Genomic DNA, 19,627 nt, shown 5'->3' with positions numbered 1-19,627 from the left:
AGCCATATCACAGTCTGTTTGGTTTTGGTTTAATGTCATGTGAAGTCATTTGCTGTGGTTTCTAAATTATAATTTATGGTTTTATCCCTGCTAACTGTAGGTTCCCCTCAAGATTCAAATGACCCCCTCCATCTGAGATTTCAGGGGATCTTGGTTTTTAACCAAGGCTTTGGTGAAGACAATTGATACCCCTTTTCTTCCTTTCCCTTATTCACAGTTTTGCTTTCTCCACCATCTTTGTTTTGTGTTTTTTGAATGGTGCTTTTAAATGTTTGTAACAATTTACAACCCCCCAGAGTTGCTGCGAGTCAGGTGGTATACAGTATACATTTAATAAATTATGGCCAATAAGTCAGCGAGATGGTTAGTTTGTATTTTCCATTTTTATCCACTTATTGAGGCCTTCCCAAGGATCTGGCAGAGATCATTGTCTGATGGGGTTAAAGATATTGCTGCAGAATGTACACTGTTCCAATCAAAGCTCCCTTTACTAACATTCAATAAAGTGTGGTATTTATAAATGTTATACAGTTCTTTTAATAAGGGAAAATGTAAAGGAAGAGAAAATTATAAGGACAAAAGAAAATAAAAGTTGAAATAATAAAAACATCATGCAACATATAGGAAATCATTACCACAAGAATAATTTTCATAATTCTTTTGTGTTACATTAGTACAGTGACAGTTCAGAAACAAAAAGAAAACATGTATTGGGAGTCCAAGATTTTAATTCCACAGTTGCACCATCTTTTCAAATTGAAATCTTTCTGCTGCTCCAAATCCCTGCTAATGTTGGTTTATTCAACGAGCCATGTTTATCCAAAGCATAGCTTAGTATATTGTGTGAAGGCATTCAATAGAGCAGGGATCTTCAAACTTGGCCCTTTTATGACTTGTGGACTTCAACTCCCAGAATTCTCAGCAAGCATGCCTGGCTGAGAAATTCTGGAAGTTGAAGTCCACAAGTCATAAAAGGGCCAAGTTTGAAGACCCCTGGAATAAAGTAATTCTTTCTTCATCAGAGTTTGCTTCTCACCAGTGATGATTATGGTTAATTAGTGTCCTATGTTTGAGGGAGTGAAAGAGAGAATGCCACCATCAACCTTCTTATGAAGCTAATTCTGCCAGGTTTAATTTCTCCTGAACCGGTCATCTCGCTCTTTTAGTTTGTTCGAAGGAAAGCTTAAAATCTTTTCTGGAATCTATTGTTATTTTCATTTCCTTGTAATATTTTTGTACTGTTTATTCTTAGATTCAAAACCTGAAGACAAAGATTGCTTCTCCTTACTGACCTGAAAACTACACTAGGAGCATTTCAAGATGAAAGACAGATTATAATTGCCCTGTATCCAATTTCCAGGCCACATGCAGCCCTCACAATATGTATTTGACACCTCAGTACCTGCATTAGAATTTTTAATGCAACAGTAGAAAATTATTAAATACAGTATATTATTAGCTCCATTTAATTAAATTAAGTCAAACTGAATTTGTTTGTGGTCCATCCAACTTGTTGGCCTGGCCTGGCTTATTTTCTGGAGTGACACACCATTTAAAAGCCAAATGCTTTTCTCATTCTGAAAGGAGTTGTACAGCCCTGATGATCTATATTTCAGAGCTGAATCATCTGATGCATGCCAGATATTCAACTTGTGCAGTCTTTACTGTACTAAACTGATTACAAATATAAAACAGTTCTTTTTCAAAGCAATGAAACCTAACTAAAAAATCATGAATAAAGTAATTGCCAATCTAAATCTTTGAAGATAAATCCAAAACAACTGGCATATCAATTAATACCTCTTAAACTATGTTGACTAAGTTAATAGTCTTCTTCAAATGCAGCTCTTCTAATGACTTCACAGACAAATCTTGGCAATAATACAGAAGGACTTTCCCACTGTCTGCTTCTAGGATATTTATTGACTTGTAACCTAGATTCTCAAGATGGGTCTCCTCCAAGAACTAGCCAGACCTAGCTCTGCTTAGCTTCCAAGATTAGATAAGATCAGGCACATGTTGCCACTGTTATGTTGAAGTACAGCAATGTGAAGAACCAGCTGGCTCTTGACAGAATACTTACTGTTTAGTATCATGTGGTTTTATTAGTTATTAAAGACATTTGGAAAATCTATCCCTTCCTGGGTTTAAAAAGATTCACTGAAGTTCAATATTCAGGTCGTTAAATAGTAACAAAGTTATTACTAGGTAAAATTAAAGATAAAATTAAAAGATGATAGGAGTAGTGTAATAGACGTAGCTATTGTTGCAAAATTCAGATTAGCTGGAACCTAATTTTAGAAAGTTTTTAAAGCAATTGTAGTTAACTTCCCAGTTTCTGTAATGAAACAAAAATGCATGAATTTTTTGCAAGACCGAGAATATGTGACATGTCCCATATTTTAAACTAAATCATAAAAATCATTTTTGTTGGTACATATGCATAAGCATATATGGCAAATATGACTCTTTCTTTGTGATAAAAAGGTAAAACACCAAGTTTATGAATCTTCTCTCAAATATTTAACATACAGATCCAGTCCAGTTGGTCTATAATTCCCAACTTGAATTGATTACAAGTAATTCCAATTGTTGCATTCCACTAACACACGGGTCGGCAAACCGCGGCTCTGGAGCCGCATGCAGCTCTTAGAGCCGTCTCCTGTGGCTCCCAGTCGCCTGGTGCGCGCGCACCTCTCTGAACGGGTGGAGGTGCACGCGCAGCTCTCCAAACCTTCAAGGCGGCGCTCGGCCCAGAGAAGCGGGAACTGGAGGGGCCATGATTTCCCCTCCAGAGGAAGAAGGCGCTGGATGCGGCCGGCCCCGCGGGGAAGGGGGAGCGGCGGCGGGGGGGACAGAAAAGTCACAGAAACGGTAGGAGAGATGCTGACTGGCGGCAGCCTCGGAGGAGGCAGAGGGGGGGAGGGAAGGGTGACCGGGTGGGGGAGGGGGGGTGAGCCAGAAGGAAAAGGGAAACTCATCCCACAGAGCGGTTGCAAAAAGAAGGAGGAGATAAGCCAGCCCAGTACCTGGATCCGCTTCCTGTGTCTCCTCTGCTCTGCCATGATGTCCCCGTGTGGTCTCCTGGTGACGTGGGGCTGAGCCGGAAAACGGGGAGGGGGAGACCGAGGGAGGGAGGGAGGGAGGGAGGAAGAGAGAGAGAGAGACGGAGCTAGCGTCAGCCAGTGGGCTTATGAGCGGCAGCAACCTCGCGAGAGGCCACGCGCAAGCCATTAGGTAATGCGCGCGAGCCCTTGGGGAGGCGGGGCAGGAGCGCGGTCTGGCCGCTGGGCTTCCTTTCCCTCTTGTCTGTATCGCTGCAAGGAATTGTGTTGTTTGGGGACGGCGACGCTCACCCATTCACACGCTGTCCAAATGCTGGTCATTTGCTGCGGGGCTCCCGCTTGGAAGGGAAGGGAAGATTTGTGAGGGGAAGATGCCCTATTGGGGTGGACATAAGGATCCTCCTCCTGAAAAATGTTACCCCAAGTATTCGAGCCAGTCTGTCCTAATAACCTGGGAAGCCTTTCCAAATCCCAGGCTGGTTGTAGTCAGGGTGAACTTCGTGCATCTGGAAGGCACCGAGAGAGCGTTTTTTGTTGAATTGGAGCCATGGGCTAGTCGTGGTTAAGGCACTTGTAGGCGAAGCAAATCACAAAAGCCCCCAAATCCTTCTAAATGCAGCCCACGGGCAAGCTTCCCAAGTTGTTTTCATTTAGTTTGCACGTGGCAATAGAACTAAGCTTTTCATTTTCAAGAAACGTAAATGCCATCACCACCACCACCCCGCACCCCCCCGCAGGTATAGAGAAAGTATGCGAGGGATACCGGCGTGCACAGGCCCCGATCAGTTTCCTTAGAAACTGGCAAGTTATGTGTACTCTGCAATATGTAGAGTTTAGTAACGGGCCACTGCAACTTTCCATTCGGAGAGGTGCATGCTCAGCTCTCCAAACCTTTGGAGAGGCAGACCTGCGAGCTGGGGCTCAGAGCCAGCAGCTGGAGGGGAAGAAAAAGACGGCGCCGTCTGAGGAGTCTCTTCGGCTATCTTGCTCTGCCCGTCTCCCGCTTGAAAGAACCTCCTCAGAGGATCGGTGAGGTGAAGAGGCCGGGCTTCCTTCGGGGGGCCTTTCATTCCTGTACAAGGGGGAAGGGGAACTCTCTGTGCTTTTGTGTGTGCGTGTGTGTGTGTGTGGCCCATCTGCAAAGCTGCCGAGGAAGGAGAAGCGGGATACTGGTTGGGTGGGGGAGTGGTAAAAGCGGGGGAGAGAGAGAGAGAAACGGTTCCGCCTTTGGTTCCCCCTCCTAAAGCACAGGGGCGCTAGAGAAAGTTTGGAGTTGGGTAAGGAAGCGCAAAATTCAGGAAGGAAAGCGGGGCGGCGGGCGAACGGGAGAACCGGGAGCATTGGGGGGGGCTGAGGGGAGCGATTACTGTCTCGCTACTAAAACGAGAGCCGGACACTCCGCTGGGGCGAGCGTGCCTGTCCTGCTCCCTTTCTCTTCCAAGCGGCGCTGCTCAGCAGAGACGGCGACGACGACCTCAAAGTCACAGCCTAGGAATGCTAAGAATGCAGGGCGGCCGCCGGCAGTGGAAGGCAGGAAACATCGGGGCTTCAGATCTCGCTTTCCCCCCTCTTCCTCCCTCTCTCGTGCTTTACATACACACACACACACACACACACACACACACACACATTGACGAACACGGCAGCTGTGCAAACGGGATGGCGGTGGTTTGGAGAGTGCGTGCGCACCTCTCCCAAGGATGGCAGCGGCTTTCTGACGCCTCCGGCTGGAATCGCACCCATTAGCAGCAGCGCCAGGAGCGTCCGGCAGGGCAAACGAAGGGAAGGGCGGCTCCCCCAGCCTCGCAGATCCTCGGGAGCGGCAAGGACCAGGTTTCTGCTCGGAGGGAGGGGGGAGCGCAGCTCGCACGGTCCGGCTTCGTCCTCTGGCCTGGCCCAAACGCTGCCTCTCTCGCCCCCTGCGCCGGGGCCAGGGGCCAGGCTGGGCACGCAAGGCGTTGTTCCCCTCCCGCAGGGCAGCCGCAGAGCAGACAAAGAAGGGAGGGACATGCTCCCTCCTTCTGCCCCCCTCCGGAAACGAACGCGGCAGGTCTCCGGATGGGACGGTGCACACCTCTCCAAAGGGGAGACCCGTTGCCGTGCAGGTGTTTTTTGCGCATGCGCATGAGTGGACGCACGTGTGTGCACTTTTTGCGGCTCCCACTTTTTTGTTTGTGTGACGGAACCGGTTCTGAGTGGCTCTTTTCCTTTTTCCGGTTGCCGACCCCTGCACTAACACATGTAGAGTGCTATATTGCAAAATAACAGAACAGAATAACAGAATAACGAAGTTGAATCGGACTTTGCAGGTCTTCTAGTCTAACCCCTGGCTCAGGCAGGAAACCCTATATACCATTTCAGACAAATGGTTGTCCAATCTCTTCTTAAAAGCTTCCATTTCTGCCTCCAACTTCTGGAGGCAGATCATTCCACTCATTAACTGTTCTAACTGTCAGGAAATTTTCTTAGTTCTAGGTTGCTTCTCTCCTTGATTAGTTTCCATCCGTTGCTTCTTGTCCTGCCTTCAGGTGCTTTGGAGAATAGGTTGACTCCCTCTTCTTTGTGGCAACCCCAGAGATATTGGAACACTGCTATCATGTCACCCCTAGTTTTTTTTCATTAAACTAGACATACCCAATTCCTGAAACTGTTCTTTATATGTTTTAGCCTCCTGTCACCCTAATCAACTTTAATGCTCTTGTCTACACTTTTTCTAGAGGTCTCCAAAAGTGGATGTTCTTCTCATTTTCTTTTTCTTCTCTTAAGTGGTCTAGTCTAGTCTAGAGATCTTCTGACTGTTAGATCTGAGAATGAAGACACTGAGGGGAAAAATTCACTCTGTGGAATTAACTTGCCACAGCAAAGCAATTTTTTCTAATTTTTAACATCAGACCTCAGAAAGCACGAGGGTGGTCATTCTCAAAGAATTTTCAGTTTGTTCCCCAAGCATGAAATGTACAAAATATCACTCACCTGTTCAGGGTATTTACTGCCTGTTATTTCAGCAACTGTGTTAAAGGAATCAGCATCAGGATATGTTTTGGCTCCCATTTCCAGAGTTACAACTATCTTAGTACCCCGGGAGAACAATCGGGCCATCAGTTCTGCATCTTCAATGGAAATACAGGCGGTAGGAATCTTAGGCACATCTGAGTCATATGCTTGCATTCCAGTATGTGGGCTGTTAAAAAAACAAACAATAAGCATGTTACCTTTGGGTTCACATTTTGAAGGAAGACCATCTGAGGTTTTTAGACCAATGTGTCACTTGATGCATGACAATCTTGATTTACCTTTTGTGGGATAGCTTGTTGCGCAAATCCAACTGTGTGTTAATTTATTCAATATATTTTATAAAGCCAGCAATGGATTAATTTGGTACCCAAATTAGGTGTGTTATGTCAACATAACCTTATAGCTGGTTGGTTTATTAATATTTGAGTTTGTTGAAAGAGTATTTGCGGTGCACTGATTAAAACTAAATGCATTTAAAGTTGAATAGATTGATCCTTTGGTAGCAAATGTGAGCCAATAGACCCCTTAACTGTTGCTACCAATTAAAATGAATCAGTATTCTTGGGAACCGTTTTTATCATTACAAGGTCATCAGGTTCCTTAAAGAAAGCATTAATATCATCATACAAGCTGTCCATCCAGAGTTTAATTTCTGGATGCCTTTCAGAATAGGCTCAATTAGCAGCAAAAATCGATCTACAATGAAACCAGCAGCAGAAGCTCTGATCTCCTATAAGGACTTTGTGATGTCTTGCCAACAAGGACAGATAGAGAAACAGGAAACTCCTGGCCCCTGGACAGCTAGTAGTTGACTACACCCATAGAGTAATGCAGATTTCTCAATCTACTGACTTCCAGATATATTAAGTCTATAACTTTGAAAACCTGATTTTGGAAACCTCATAGTATGGTACCCAACCCAGTCCATCCAAAACTGTTTCAGATTGCTTTTAAACAAAACATGACGGTCTTTGCTGGGTTTAGTCATGTATAGTGAAAGGGACAGCAGATGCAAAACTATAATCTTTCCTGGAAAAAATATATTAAAAAAATTGGGTCCACCACTAGTTGTCAGCCAGGAGAAAACTCTAACTCTGTTTCCCTGTAGTGCTCATTTGAATTATTGCAGTCCAGATATGGCAGCCCTCATTTAGAACATTTTTAAAGTATTATTTAAAGATGGAAATAATAAATAAATAACTTGATGGAAACTGAAATTCGTTATAACTTGGGGAAATCACAGGCTGGCAAAAACTACTAGCAAAATATCAGAATACAGATGAGTATCTTAACTAAAATTAAAATTAGAGAGGTAGGACATCTGTATGTGCCTGAGGTTTATGTGCTATGTGAAGTTGGTCTAAATATTGGATGATGGAAACTTTTTTGTGAGAAGTTAACCATAGCAAATAATATTTGGTTTCTCTTCCTAGAGGAAAATTGGCTCCCAATATTTTATATAAATATGTTGCTTCAGTAAATGAAAACAATTTAAAATACTCAATAGTGTAAAAGTTATAATTTGGCTTATGCATATATGTGGTTTCAGAACATTTGCACCCTTTCCTTGATGAGGACACCCTTCAGACAGTCACTCATGCCCTGGTCACCTCGTAAGTGGATTTTGCAATGCACTCTATAGGAGGCTTCTCTTGAAGACCAGCAGCTACAACTGGTTGAAAATTCAATTGCATAAGCAGTAATGGGGAACTCTGAGTTGTGCCCACGTGTCATCACTGCTATGTGCACTGTATTGGCTGCCAGTTGGCTTCTGAGTACAATTCAATGTGATCCTTGTTACCTATAAAGCCTGGTATTACATAGGACCTGAATATCTGAGATACCGCTTGTCTCCTATAGTTTATGCCAGTCCAGTATGTTCCAACAGATTGGGTTTGCTCCATGTCCCCTCCATTAATTGCTGCCTTCTTGTGGGACCTAGGAAGTGTGCCTTCTTTGTTGCATCCCTCACCCTCTGGAATAACATCCTCCTAAAAATAAGGATGGCACCATCTCCCCTGGGTTGAAAACCTGGTTTTGGTCCTAGGACTGGAGTTGACATTTGCTATTTGTTTAATGGCTTCTGTTTTGTTTTGTAGATTTTGTTATTAGGCATTTCAAAATCTTTAGCTGTTTTTTTTCTTTTTTAATTCTGGTGCCACTCAGAGTGCATTGGAGTTGGGCAACCAATAAATTTAAATAATTTAATAAATCTGTAGCAAGCCATTGCAATGTGTAGCATGTGTAAATGCGTAGCAAGCCATTCCAAGATGTAATTAGAATTCCACTTCATTTAAATATGTTAAACTGATACAGCTAATATAATAATTTTCTAACTCCACTGGTTTAATAACTTTTCTCTGTCACATTAGAAATTACGGTTTGGTGGCACAATTAGGGGAAATTCTGAATTAAATGCAGAGATTTCATGTGCACATGAAATGGATAACACAAATTCTTCATTTGCAAAGTCAAATGATGATGTGTATATGGTATCCTAGGGATCTGTGTGTGTGTGTCAAAATGTCATGGTAGTCATGACTATGAGATCTAAATGCAACTATTGTATAAATGTTGTCGACACACATACAAAAAAAGCTTCAGTCACATAGCTATGATTGCCATCTTGATTTTATTGATTCCCCCAGCAATAGCCTCTGTAACTTACATGATGGCCTTCCTAGTAACTTTGAAACAAGACGGTAATCACCAATTACTCAGAACAATGTTTATGAGCAGCTATCTGAATCCAAATGCTTCTTTTTTAATATGTTCTATTATTGAATCAGTCCTATTGGCTTAGATGTAATTTGGAAGAGAACAAATCACAACAAATCAGAGTGGAAGTTTATTTTTGGATTCCTCCTCCATCCCCCCCCCACTTTTTTTTGCCCTGGGATAGAACTTTCATATTTGAAATGCATCAGATACCAGATTAGCAATAAATCATTTTCTACACTTTCATCATACGAGATACAAGTGGGATATCTCTTTAAACTTGGGAGCAAAAAATCCCAAGATATATTAAATATATCTTCATTCAAAAAAGGGAAATAAGTTTACTTTTTTCTAGACCATATTACTGAAATATTAATTCTCCACATTCTATGCCCACTGAAATTTCATATACAACAACCAAATACAGAACTCTCTACCTCAAGAGAGTTTATCTTGTGGCTATCAAAGCTTTGTGCCCTTAACATATCTTGAAGTACCGGGGGGGGGAGCATATTTATAATTAGAACACAAAACAGAAAGTGAAAAGTTTACAGATATAATCTTATTTTCTCAGAATCATGGAATTTGAACATAATAAATTTACATGACTGCAAAAAGGGCAAACTCTTTTGGTTCTTCCAGTATATATTTTAGAACTGCCTTTCATAGAGAAACATAACTAAGATTGCTTTTTAAATCCCTTGGAAAATAGGAACCTTTAGTTACACGTTATCTCCAGAGAAGGAGGTATTTATACATTTGAAAAGTAGCTCTGCAATTAGAGAGCCCAAACCTGTCCAATTACAAGGTTTGTAATTCGACTTTTTATTCAAAATTACTCTGCAGGTTTGCAGTTATACAGAACAGTGGTCTCAAATTCAGTAACTTTAAGATGTGTGGACTTCAATTCCCAGCCAACATCTTAAAATTGTTGAAGATGAGAAATACTGATATACAGTAGATGTAACATTCATTTATGCTTTCTCCCATGCCAATGTGTATATAAGCCTTACCTCTAGGACAGGGGTCAGGAACCTGAAACAGTGAAAGAGCCACTCAGAACCGGTTCCCTCACAAAAGGAAAAACTGGGAGCCACAAAAAATGTGTGTGCATGTGCATATATGCGCACATGAGCAGAACAGGGTTTGACTGAAGAGTGGAGCCAAGGCGAGATATGCACCTACCCTGCATATTTGAATTGATTGGTTGAACTTTTTAGTCCCACTTTTTGGGGGGGGACTGCACATGGCAGAGGACTGGGAGCCGCAGGAGATGGCTGAAAGAGCCGCATGTGGCTCCGGAGCCGCAGGTTGCAGACCTGTGCTCTAGGAAAACAATTCTCCCATAGCTGGGCCACAGAAATTTAGACAGTCAATAGGTGGCAACAAGAGTTAGTCTTTTCTTTTGGTAGTTGCCCTGATTCTTACAGTCCAGATATGGTTTGCTGATACAAAGGATTTGTAGCTTTCATTGAATAGAACAACATCCACTTTCGTTGTCATTATATGCTGTAAGTAACCCAAGGGCATAGTAACTTTTAACCTGATGAAGACTTTTTGACAAACCAAAAGCTTGCTTACTTTTTTTGTGCCTTTCAGTTTCTTCTGATAAAAGAATTGGCAATAATGGTTTTGGATCCAGTCTCTAAAATCATAGGATGTACTCTAAATATTCTGGATTATAATTCTCACCACTATTTGCCATATATACATTGTCTTTAGAATCTTCACCAAATATAAGAACATTGCACTGTAAGAGAAGATGATAATGCTGGCGTCCTTGATGTTCTCTGAGCTTGGTGGCTTTCTTGCAGATGTTTTATTACCAATCTAGGTAACCTCATCATGACTTACAGTATTTCATGATGATGTTACCTAGTTTGGGTACTGAAAAGTCTGCAAGAAAACCACCAAGCTCAGACAGCCCCCAGTACCCCACAGTTCAACCTCTGAGCTACAAATATTTTTTTTCTATCAGATGATGACAGTATTTCAGAATTAAATCATTGATATTGTTCCTATTACAATTCAAAATGGAATTATGTAACCTGTGATAGACCCGTGCTGAACCTTAGCCTCCCAATCTGGTACTTCAGAAAAAAAGCCCCAAATATATTTCACATAGCCCCCCAAAATTACTACTGCATGAGTTTCCATTTTCAACCCCTGTAGTCAGTGCTAATACAGTGCATTTCTATAATTTCTGTCAACTCCTTTAAATATTTTAGTGGAATCTGAAATCCCCAGCATGTACAGACCACATGTGCTGAACACAGCAGTGCTGAGTTAATGGAAGCTCAGTAAATTAACAAACCCTATTCTTTAATAAAGCAGCAAAAAGTTACTGTTTGGGAACAAGTGCAATCAATAGAAACAAAGAACTGAGACCTTGTAGAAGCTGGCAGCTTACAGATTCCCTGTTCAAACAGGGAACAATATAACTCTCCTTCATTACTTTAGGGTTCTCATTTGGAGACACCTTTGAAAATCTGCAAGACATTTGAGCCACAAACATTTGGAGGAAAAAAACTATCAGGAGAAAAAGCATACTGAGTGTATTAATTAGAAAGTGGCTTAAGCTTTGCTTATTATGTCTGATTATGGGGATTGCAACTGATGTTTCAAGGACTGAGTGGCATGTTGATATGATTAGCCTCACGACTTCAGTATCGTCAGATTTCCACTGTTGCCATGTGAACAAAACAAGAGCAAAACCAAGCAAAACAAAACAGATTAATCATAAAAATGGCAACAGCAGAAACAGGTGTACTTCTATGAAGAATCATTTATTTATTACTGTAAGTGGACCAGATATCATCTGTACTGTTGTGTATACTTTATAACTTTTACTTGAAAAGATATGCATCACCTATCCCTAAAATGTTCAGCAATCTCATGAGGATGAATTAAAACATGGGAACTAGATAAGTTTATAACATCTTCCCAAAATGTTTCTGTTTTTCATTTTTTTCTTGGAAGGTTTGTATTGATCTTTAAAAAAGAAACACAATAAAAATGTAGTCAAATACAGTATATGCAATAGAAGGTAATTTATATACTCTGAGGAGCTTAAGAAATATTAAATAAAAATCCCTACCTTGGAATTAGTATTTCTAAATTGACATCTCACCTTTTTTATGTTTGACATTTTCAGTGTTTATCTTCAATCTAAATCATAAAATTCCTCTTATAATATAAAGAGCATTTATTAATACTAAACAGTCAATAGAAAGGTTTGGAAAAAAGAATTTGCTCTAGGTTTAAACATTTTTCCCCAGTCTTTCCAACAGGTGTCAGCTAAACAGTAAACTCTTGATTAAATTTAAATGCCCTGGGAAAACTGATTCAGTGGAACAACAGCTTGGATGACAAATGGTACAATACAACAGATGGCAGTTGCTGAAACAAATGACAGCATCCCACCCTGGCTTTCTATGTTCAGGTTTATTTACCTCTTTAATAATTATTACAAATCTAAATACATTTGCAATCAACTAATGTCTAAATTGTGTATACTACAGAGTTCGTTGGTAATCGAGCTAATTTGGTCTTCTGAATAGAGATAATGCATTCTGTATAAAACATTTTTCAGAAATTGGGTAATTTTTCTGAATCCTTCCCAAGAGGTGTTCTTGCTGAATCAGGAAAACATAAGAAGGTCCCTGGTGTCCAGTGTGTCCTGATGTACATTATCAGATTAGTATACTGATTAATATACAGATATTTTCTGTGCTAAGACTTCTCAGCTCAAAATACTGTATAAATGACATTATTTACTTATGTAAAACATTGATATCATGCTCTTCTCAGGGGTTGCCACAAAGAAGAGGGAGTCAAGCTATTCTCCAAAGCACCTGAAGGCAGGACAAGAAGCAATGTATGGAAACTAATCAACCTAGAACTAAGGAGTAATTTCCTGACAGTTAGAACAATTAATCAGTGGAATGATTTGCCTCCAGAAATTGTGAATGCCCCAACACTAAGTTTTTAAGAAGAGACTGGACAGCCATTTGTCTGAAATGTTATAGGGTTTCCTGCTGAGCAAGGAGTTGGCCTAGAAGACCTCCAAGGTCCCTTCCAACATTATTGTTATTGTTGTTGTTATTTTCAGCCAAAAAGAAGCTCCTGGAACAGGTAAATAGTAAAAAGAAGCCTTTTGATTCACAATTTAAAAAGAAGTGAAAGGTGAAGGACATTTTTTCACTAATACTTCATTTTTCAAAATCTAAATCATCAGAAGTTTGGATTTTGTCAACAAAATTGTTGGAAGTTTTTGATCTCACAGTTATTGTTGCTGGTTGGAACCGAGATGCTGACTGGATGATTATAGTCACCGAAGCTCAACATAACAAGCTAGCACTAAACTGGAGAAGATTGTAACATCAATCTAAGTTGCTATGTTTTAGTGGCTGCATGAGATGAACCATTAAATGGCTCTGTTGACTACCAAATATAAATGCATGGAAAAGTTTCAGAGTAATTTCATTTTAGATTGCAGACTATGAACTCAGATCAACTGTCTTGAACAAAAGACATTTTAAAAGCAAATGAGATTGAAGTAGCCAGTTTTATGTGAAAAAGAGGTTACAAAATACATTGAGGGCAATTCAAGCATATATAAGTTTTGCCAAATTGAAGAGATCAAGTACAGTGAAAGATATGGTACAAATAGGAAGTGATACCTGAACCATGAATGCAGGTGCTAGCAACAGTTCCTATAAACTCAACAGCTGTGATACATTGTGGATCGACTACATTTTAGGACTTGATGTGCTTTTAGGAAAAGTGCTTTGGACCTCACATGTTCTTCTAATTATTAAAGCAGCATCCCTTACCAAATCCTTATAGCAGGTTGACACAAGATCTGAAGTTCTATCAAACCATTTCTGAGTATGTGCAGCCCTCCCTATTAGTCCTTCCAACGTTATGGAAGTGGGATTCATGAACATTTCTTCACTTAGCTAACACAAACATGTTTATGTTTTCAATTAAATGTCTAATATTAGAATTCTCTTTGTTAAGCTACTCAATCTGGATATGTGCCAATGTGCTGACTTCAGGATTTTTAATTCTTAGAATGCGTGGCAAAAAAAGCTGAAGAATATGGGGACTGAATTCAAACTCATTTGGGAAAGACCACTCAATGAATCTATTTTCCATTTTGCTCTTTAGTTATTATTAAAACACATATGATGCTGCAGTCCTATATAGTCTCACACTGAGTAATGTCTATAGGGCTGCCTTCTGCCTATAAAACTGTAGCTTACTTTGAATTTTTCTTCCTGTTTAATCTTAAAAGTTTCAAGTTTATTTCAATGATTACCTTCTGGCTTCAGAATGGGCCAAGCACATTAATACCACACATTTCCTAAAAACTAAATATGTTAATGTTTGTTTTTTAAGGTGTATTTCTGCTAAGGTTTTATTGCTCTTGGTCCAGCATCACTAGGAGTCTCCTGTAATGTTGACAAGTCAGTGCCAAAAATTGCCCCTAGGAGAAAATGTGCATTGCTCAACAAAGAGATCCAGTATCTTTTAATTTCCTATAATATATGGCACTTCCTGGAAGAACTAAACAAACCCCTTTTCAATATCAACTGCAGAATTATTTGTAAATCAGGAAGACTGAGATTTAGCTATAAAAAAATAAAGTGGGCAGAAAATGTCAGTTCCTAAAAAAGATCCAGTTATACTGAATTAAAGGCATTTTGCAGAGTAGGCAGGGACAGTGAACGGTACTCTCCTGGCTATCCATCCACAGTTTACCAAATTCTGTGAAGAGGTTTGTCAATAAAAATGCATTGTACCAGTATGAAAATGCATGGACTCATGAAAATTATAAATAAACATGTATATTTCCATGAGATGGGCAACTATGACATTGGTTTTCTAGTCTGGTCTACCTTGAAGGGCTGATATAAAGTCTGAGCTAAATAGATGACTGGCTGCATTGTTCATATTTTCACAGAATCCCAAATGTGTCCTTGGCTTAAAAGAGTTCTACTCCTGCTAATATTTACGCCTCCTAAAATGTCCTCTTAGCACTTAGCAGGGATAGCCCTACAGCATGGCTAAGAAAATAACTTAGGGCGGGGCTTTTTCTTTGGAAACATTCAAGGTTCAGGCTCTACTGTACCCCATTATTTAGAAATCAGATGCTAACTTTCCCTTCCTCTGAGCCAGCAGGCCTCTGGATAGCCTACGTATCAATGAAGCCGTCAGATGGAATCAGCACTTCCAATCAATAGGTCTAAAATAAAAATGCTCCAAAAGGAATGCAATGGAAGCTAACAATGCCTCCTGATGCTGGCTGACAAAAGGCACTGTGTCCAGCTGGGCTGATTCAATGCCATTTGTCAGCAGGACAGACAAGAAAAGACACCACAGGTGGTGAAGAGGAAGACCCAGAGGCAGAAAAAAATCTCTGCAGACTTGCCCATTGTCTCTTGTCACTTGCAGGCACAAAGGGTAAGTTGTGTTGCTGTGGAGTGGCAGCAGTGATATTAGTCCAAGGTGAGCATGCATGGATGAGAAAGAGACACAAAACAGCAGACAGGCAGAATATTGTTGAAAGAGCAATGAAAAGCAACTCAGGTTTTTACAACGTAAAACTTTTTTTTTCACAGACTCTAATATTGCAATATCCTTTAAAGTGATGAATAATACTTTCCGTTCAAGAATACAGATCCATTGATCTAAAACATTTCACTATTCCATCTCTTCATTTAACTGAACTATAGTTTAAAAGAAGTACAGGCTATCACACAAACTTAAACTTCTGTATAAATCACAGATGGGGAAGTTTATCTAACACAATATGATATACATATACCATATTATAGGATGATATATTGTATGAATTAGACCTCTTTTTTATGTGGTCTTAAAGATTACATTTGTCTGTGCAATAATGCGATTTGGGAAAAATGCTGTTGAAAGGAATATTTAAATATCTGTCCCAAGTAGGCACTTTTAGGGAGTATTGTGTGACAGCAAAAGCCAGAGAAATGAATTTCAGACATCAGTACATTACCTACAGGATGCAGAAGTCAATTTAAAAAAATAATAACTCAAGACTAAATATTAAGCATACAATTTAGGCAATCTTTGCATGGATGTTTAGGACTAAAGCTGTTAAGTAAAAGCAATCTAACGTACTGTAGAATAGCTAGTCTAAAAATGAAGCCAAGATACTTTAAACCAGCATACTGGCTGGGGAATTCTGAGACTTGAAAATCACACATCTTAAAATTGCCAAAACATTGTTTTAAGTGTTCTCATTTCCTGGTGTGTTATTATATTTGTCCTTCATAAACTTTTTTAGGTGTTAGATTATATATCAGTACTTTAATTAATTTGTGTTTGTCTTCTTTATCAATATTTTCTATAATAAATATTTGGATAAACTTTGACTTCTTTTCAATAATGATTGAAAATAACATTAAAAAATGACAATAAAGATTAACTTACCTATCTTATCTTTAAAAAAAAATCTAGTTGCACTGAGTTCATGACTTAGTCACCACCGGACAACAACTTTTGCCTTTTAACATTTTTTCTTTGTTTTTTGGAAATAAAATGTAGCTATTGTTCTTATTGCAGTTCTTTATGGAATCACTTGACTACAGCTGAAACAGCTTTTTTCATACAGCATAGCCAAATGTGTTCAAACTGGGTTTGAAAATATTGTACAGGTAGTCCTTGACTTACAACAGTTCATTTAGTGACCATTCAAAGTTACAACGGCATTGAAAAAAGTGACTTATTTTTCACATTTACAGCTCTGGCAGAATCCCCACAATCATATGATTTACATTTGGATGCTTGACAATTGGTTCATATTTATGACAGTTGTAATGTCCATGGGGTCATGTGATCACCGTTTGCAACCTTATGACAAGCAAAGTCAATGGGGAAGCCAGATTTATTTAACAACCATGTTACTAATTTAACAACTGCAATGATTCACTTACCAAATGTGCCAAGAAAAGCCATATAATGGTGAAAAACTTACTTAACAAGTTTCTCATTTAATTTGGGGCTTAGTTGTCAAGACTACCTGTACCTGTACGTCAAAAGTATCAGCAATACATAGGAAACAGAACCCTTACAAATAGTTGAACAATATTCTAGGATTGGCCTAATATATATTTTGTAAGCCACATAGTAAACTAATCTTCCTTAACCTTCTTTTTCACATGTATTTTAAATGAAATTCTATCTGGAGGCATTCTGAAAGTTGTAGAGCCACATATTTAACGTACCAGGTTGGGAAAATGTTAAGAAGCAGAGTGAGATAGATTGGACTTTTCAGTTGGGTTCATTGTATTTTCACTGCCAAGGCAATGTCTGAGAGATTTTCTTTCTTATGTGCCAAAATAACTTACTTTCATTTAAGGGTAAGATGTGCACCTTTTCTATTTCATCTGAAGTTACAAAATGTCTTGGGACAATATGTAACTGAAAATGAAAAGGGTAGGTAGGGTGACTGTTCCTTTCTATTTAAATTTGAAATGTACTGTTTTCCTTTTTAGTAACGATAATTTACAGTTAACATGTAGAAGCCCTTCATGATTGTATGAAATGCAACATTTTCTTTTTTTAAAAAAAGGCAAGGCTATTATTCCAGCTAACAAAAGCATGAATGGCTGAAATAATTGTGACTCTCCAGTTAAAAAACAGCTTGAGATGTCAGGTTGTCTACTTCAACTACCACTTAGACATGAAAAACAAATAGAAAATGGTTTCAACAAAAATGCTTCCTGTTCTATAGAAACACCCCTGAAAGAAGTGAAGCATGTTTCTCTTTAAACAATAGGCTCCTACCTATTGATAGAAAATGGAGCAATGCTCCTGATAAGAGAAGCTTTTGCGCCCAATTTAGCAGCTTCCACTGCTCCATGGAGTCGGTAGAGCACTGTTTTACCATAATTGGTATAACGCTGGTTGTAAACAATAATCTTTCCATGGGCTTCATGAGCTTTCTTGTGTAGGTCATCAAAAGAACCTACCACCAACACTTCTGCCGTAATACCTGGAAATGAAAAATCAGCTATTAGAAATACAGGCCCAGTTTTGTTTTATTTATTTATTAAATTGATATGCCGCCCATCTTACCAATATAGCAACTCTGGGCAGCTTATAAGCAATGAAAATAAAAATAAAATAAAATAAAAACAATCAAAACTAGAAAGAGTTACATACTGTAAGAATTAAAACAAAGGGGACAGATGGCATAGGGGTGAGATCTTCTTATCCCATCAGCCATCTCCTGCAAGGAGAGGTTAGCAACATTTTCGGGTGAAACAGCCAAATAACTGTGGAAATGTCTTTAGTTAGTTTAAAAGGGATTCGGAGCCTCCAAGTCAGAATATGAGAAGAGGCAATCGCAAACCACTTCCAAAAGTCTGCTAAGAAAACTGCAAGGATTTGTCCAGGCAGTTGCCAGGAGTCAACAAATCAGTGGTTTGCCATTGACTCCTTGTTAAGGCTGAAAGAGAGTGACTGGCTCAAAGTTCCCCTGCAGTCTTTCATTTTCTAGTCTGATACCTTAACCACCACACCAAAGAGGCTCCTATTCTGACTTGGAGGCTTCTAATCCATTTTAGATGACAATTATTTTTTCCCCAAATTGGCTATGCAGTACATAATATTCCTTATGACACTCTATGGAATCACAAGTTGGACTTTAAAGAAGCAGGATAGGAAGAGTATTGATACCTTTGAACTTTATATATTATATTTTGATGATGCCTTTGAACTTTGATGTAGGAGAAGACTCTTGAAAATTGAATGCACAGCTAAGAAAACAAACTGATTGGATCACTGAACAAATCAACTCACCGAAGGCACAGATTAACCTACTTTGGACAGTGTGCAAAGACCCAGCTCTCTGGAAAAGGTTCTAATGTTGGGAAAGGTGGAAGGAAAGAGAAGAAGAGGACAACCAGCAGAAAGATGGGTGACTCAGTTACAGTGGCAATGAATGCACTGTTGGAAGACTTGAAAGAATAGATTAGAGATGGATTGTAATGGAGAAGTCCTATCTATGCAGTCAGTAGGCATCAAAAATGACTTGGTGGTACATAATTAATCAATCGATCAAATGCTACACAACCACTGTCTATAAGAAAATACATCTCCTTATTCTCAAGCTGGAGCAGCAATGGAGCAGTTGTTCAGATTTCTGACTGAGGCCAGATAATTCCTATCCTCTCATGTGCATGTGTGGTATACCATAGTAGTGCGCATCACTACAGGTATGCAAAAAGGTGAACACTAGGGTGAAACAATACTTATACTGTATGAGCATACTTAATTATTTGAACAAATCTTTCTACTGTTCAAATGTAAAAATAACTTCATGAACATGAGCACTTTTTACACACATACAGTATGTAAGTGAGTGACTACCTGAAGAGGACAGTGAAATAGGAGAAGAATTATTTTTCATCTTCTCTGCAACCAGTTCTAAAGGAGCATATTGGGATAAAAAAATTCAAAAATAATTCGCACTAGCACTGATGATATTACCTAGTTTGGGCAATGAAATGTCTGCAAAAAAACAACCAAGCTCAGGCCCAGAATGGACTTCCAGAAGCGGCATCCACACAAAGAATCGGTTGTTCACATATTTGAATCCCACCACTGCAAGGACCCCATATCAAATTATCCGTCACCTAATCCATTTTTATATCTCTTCCATCATGTACAGTTTGGCTTTAAGAACCATTGTCAAGAATTACAGCAGAAAGAAATGGTTGGTGAAAAGGTGCAACAGACGTAAATGTCTAAAAATATATAAACCAAAAAGTATCTGGGATGAATTG

General features: G+C 39.4%; 1 protein-coding gene across 1 annotated transcript in view; it reads right to left on the bottom strand.

The window, feature by feature from the left end:
- The window catches only part of CPQ (carboxypeptidase Q), a 161,418-nt gene that overhangs the window by 112,200 nt on the left and 29,591 nt on the right, over positions 1 to 19,627 (bottom strand). Inside the window, exons 3-4 of the mRNA XM_083359551.1 lie at positions 17,625 to 17,832; positions 6,039 to 6,246 (exon numbers count right to left, since the gene is read on the bottom strand). Of these exons, the coding sequence (XP_083215677.1) occupies positions 6,039 to 6,246; positions 17,625 to 17,832 (416 nt within the window). The remainder of the gene's footprint in view (positions 1 to 6,038; positions 6,247 to 17,624; positions 17,833 to 19,627) is intronic.

This window comes from Vipera ursinii (assembly GCF_947247035.1).
Source record: "Vipera ursinii genome assembly, chromosome: 3".
Classification (NCBI taxonomy): domain Eukaryota; kingdom Metazoa; phylum Chordata; class Lepidosauria; order Squamata; family Viperidae; genus Vipera; species Vipera ursinii.
The sequence above is the reverse complement of the archived record's forward strand: the minus strand, read 5'-3'. Positions and strand labels throughout refer to the sequence as shown.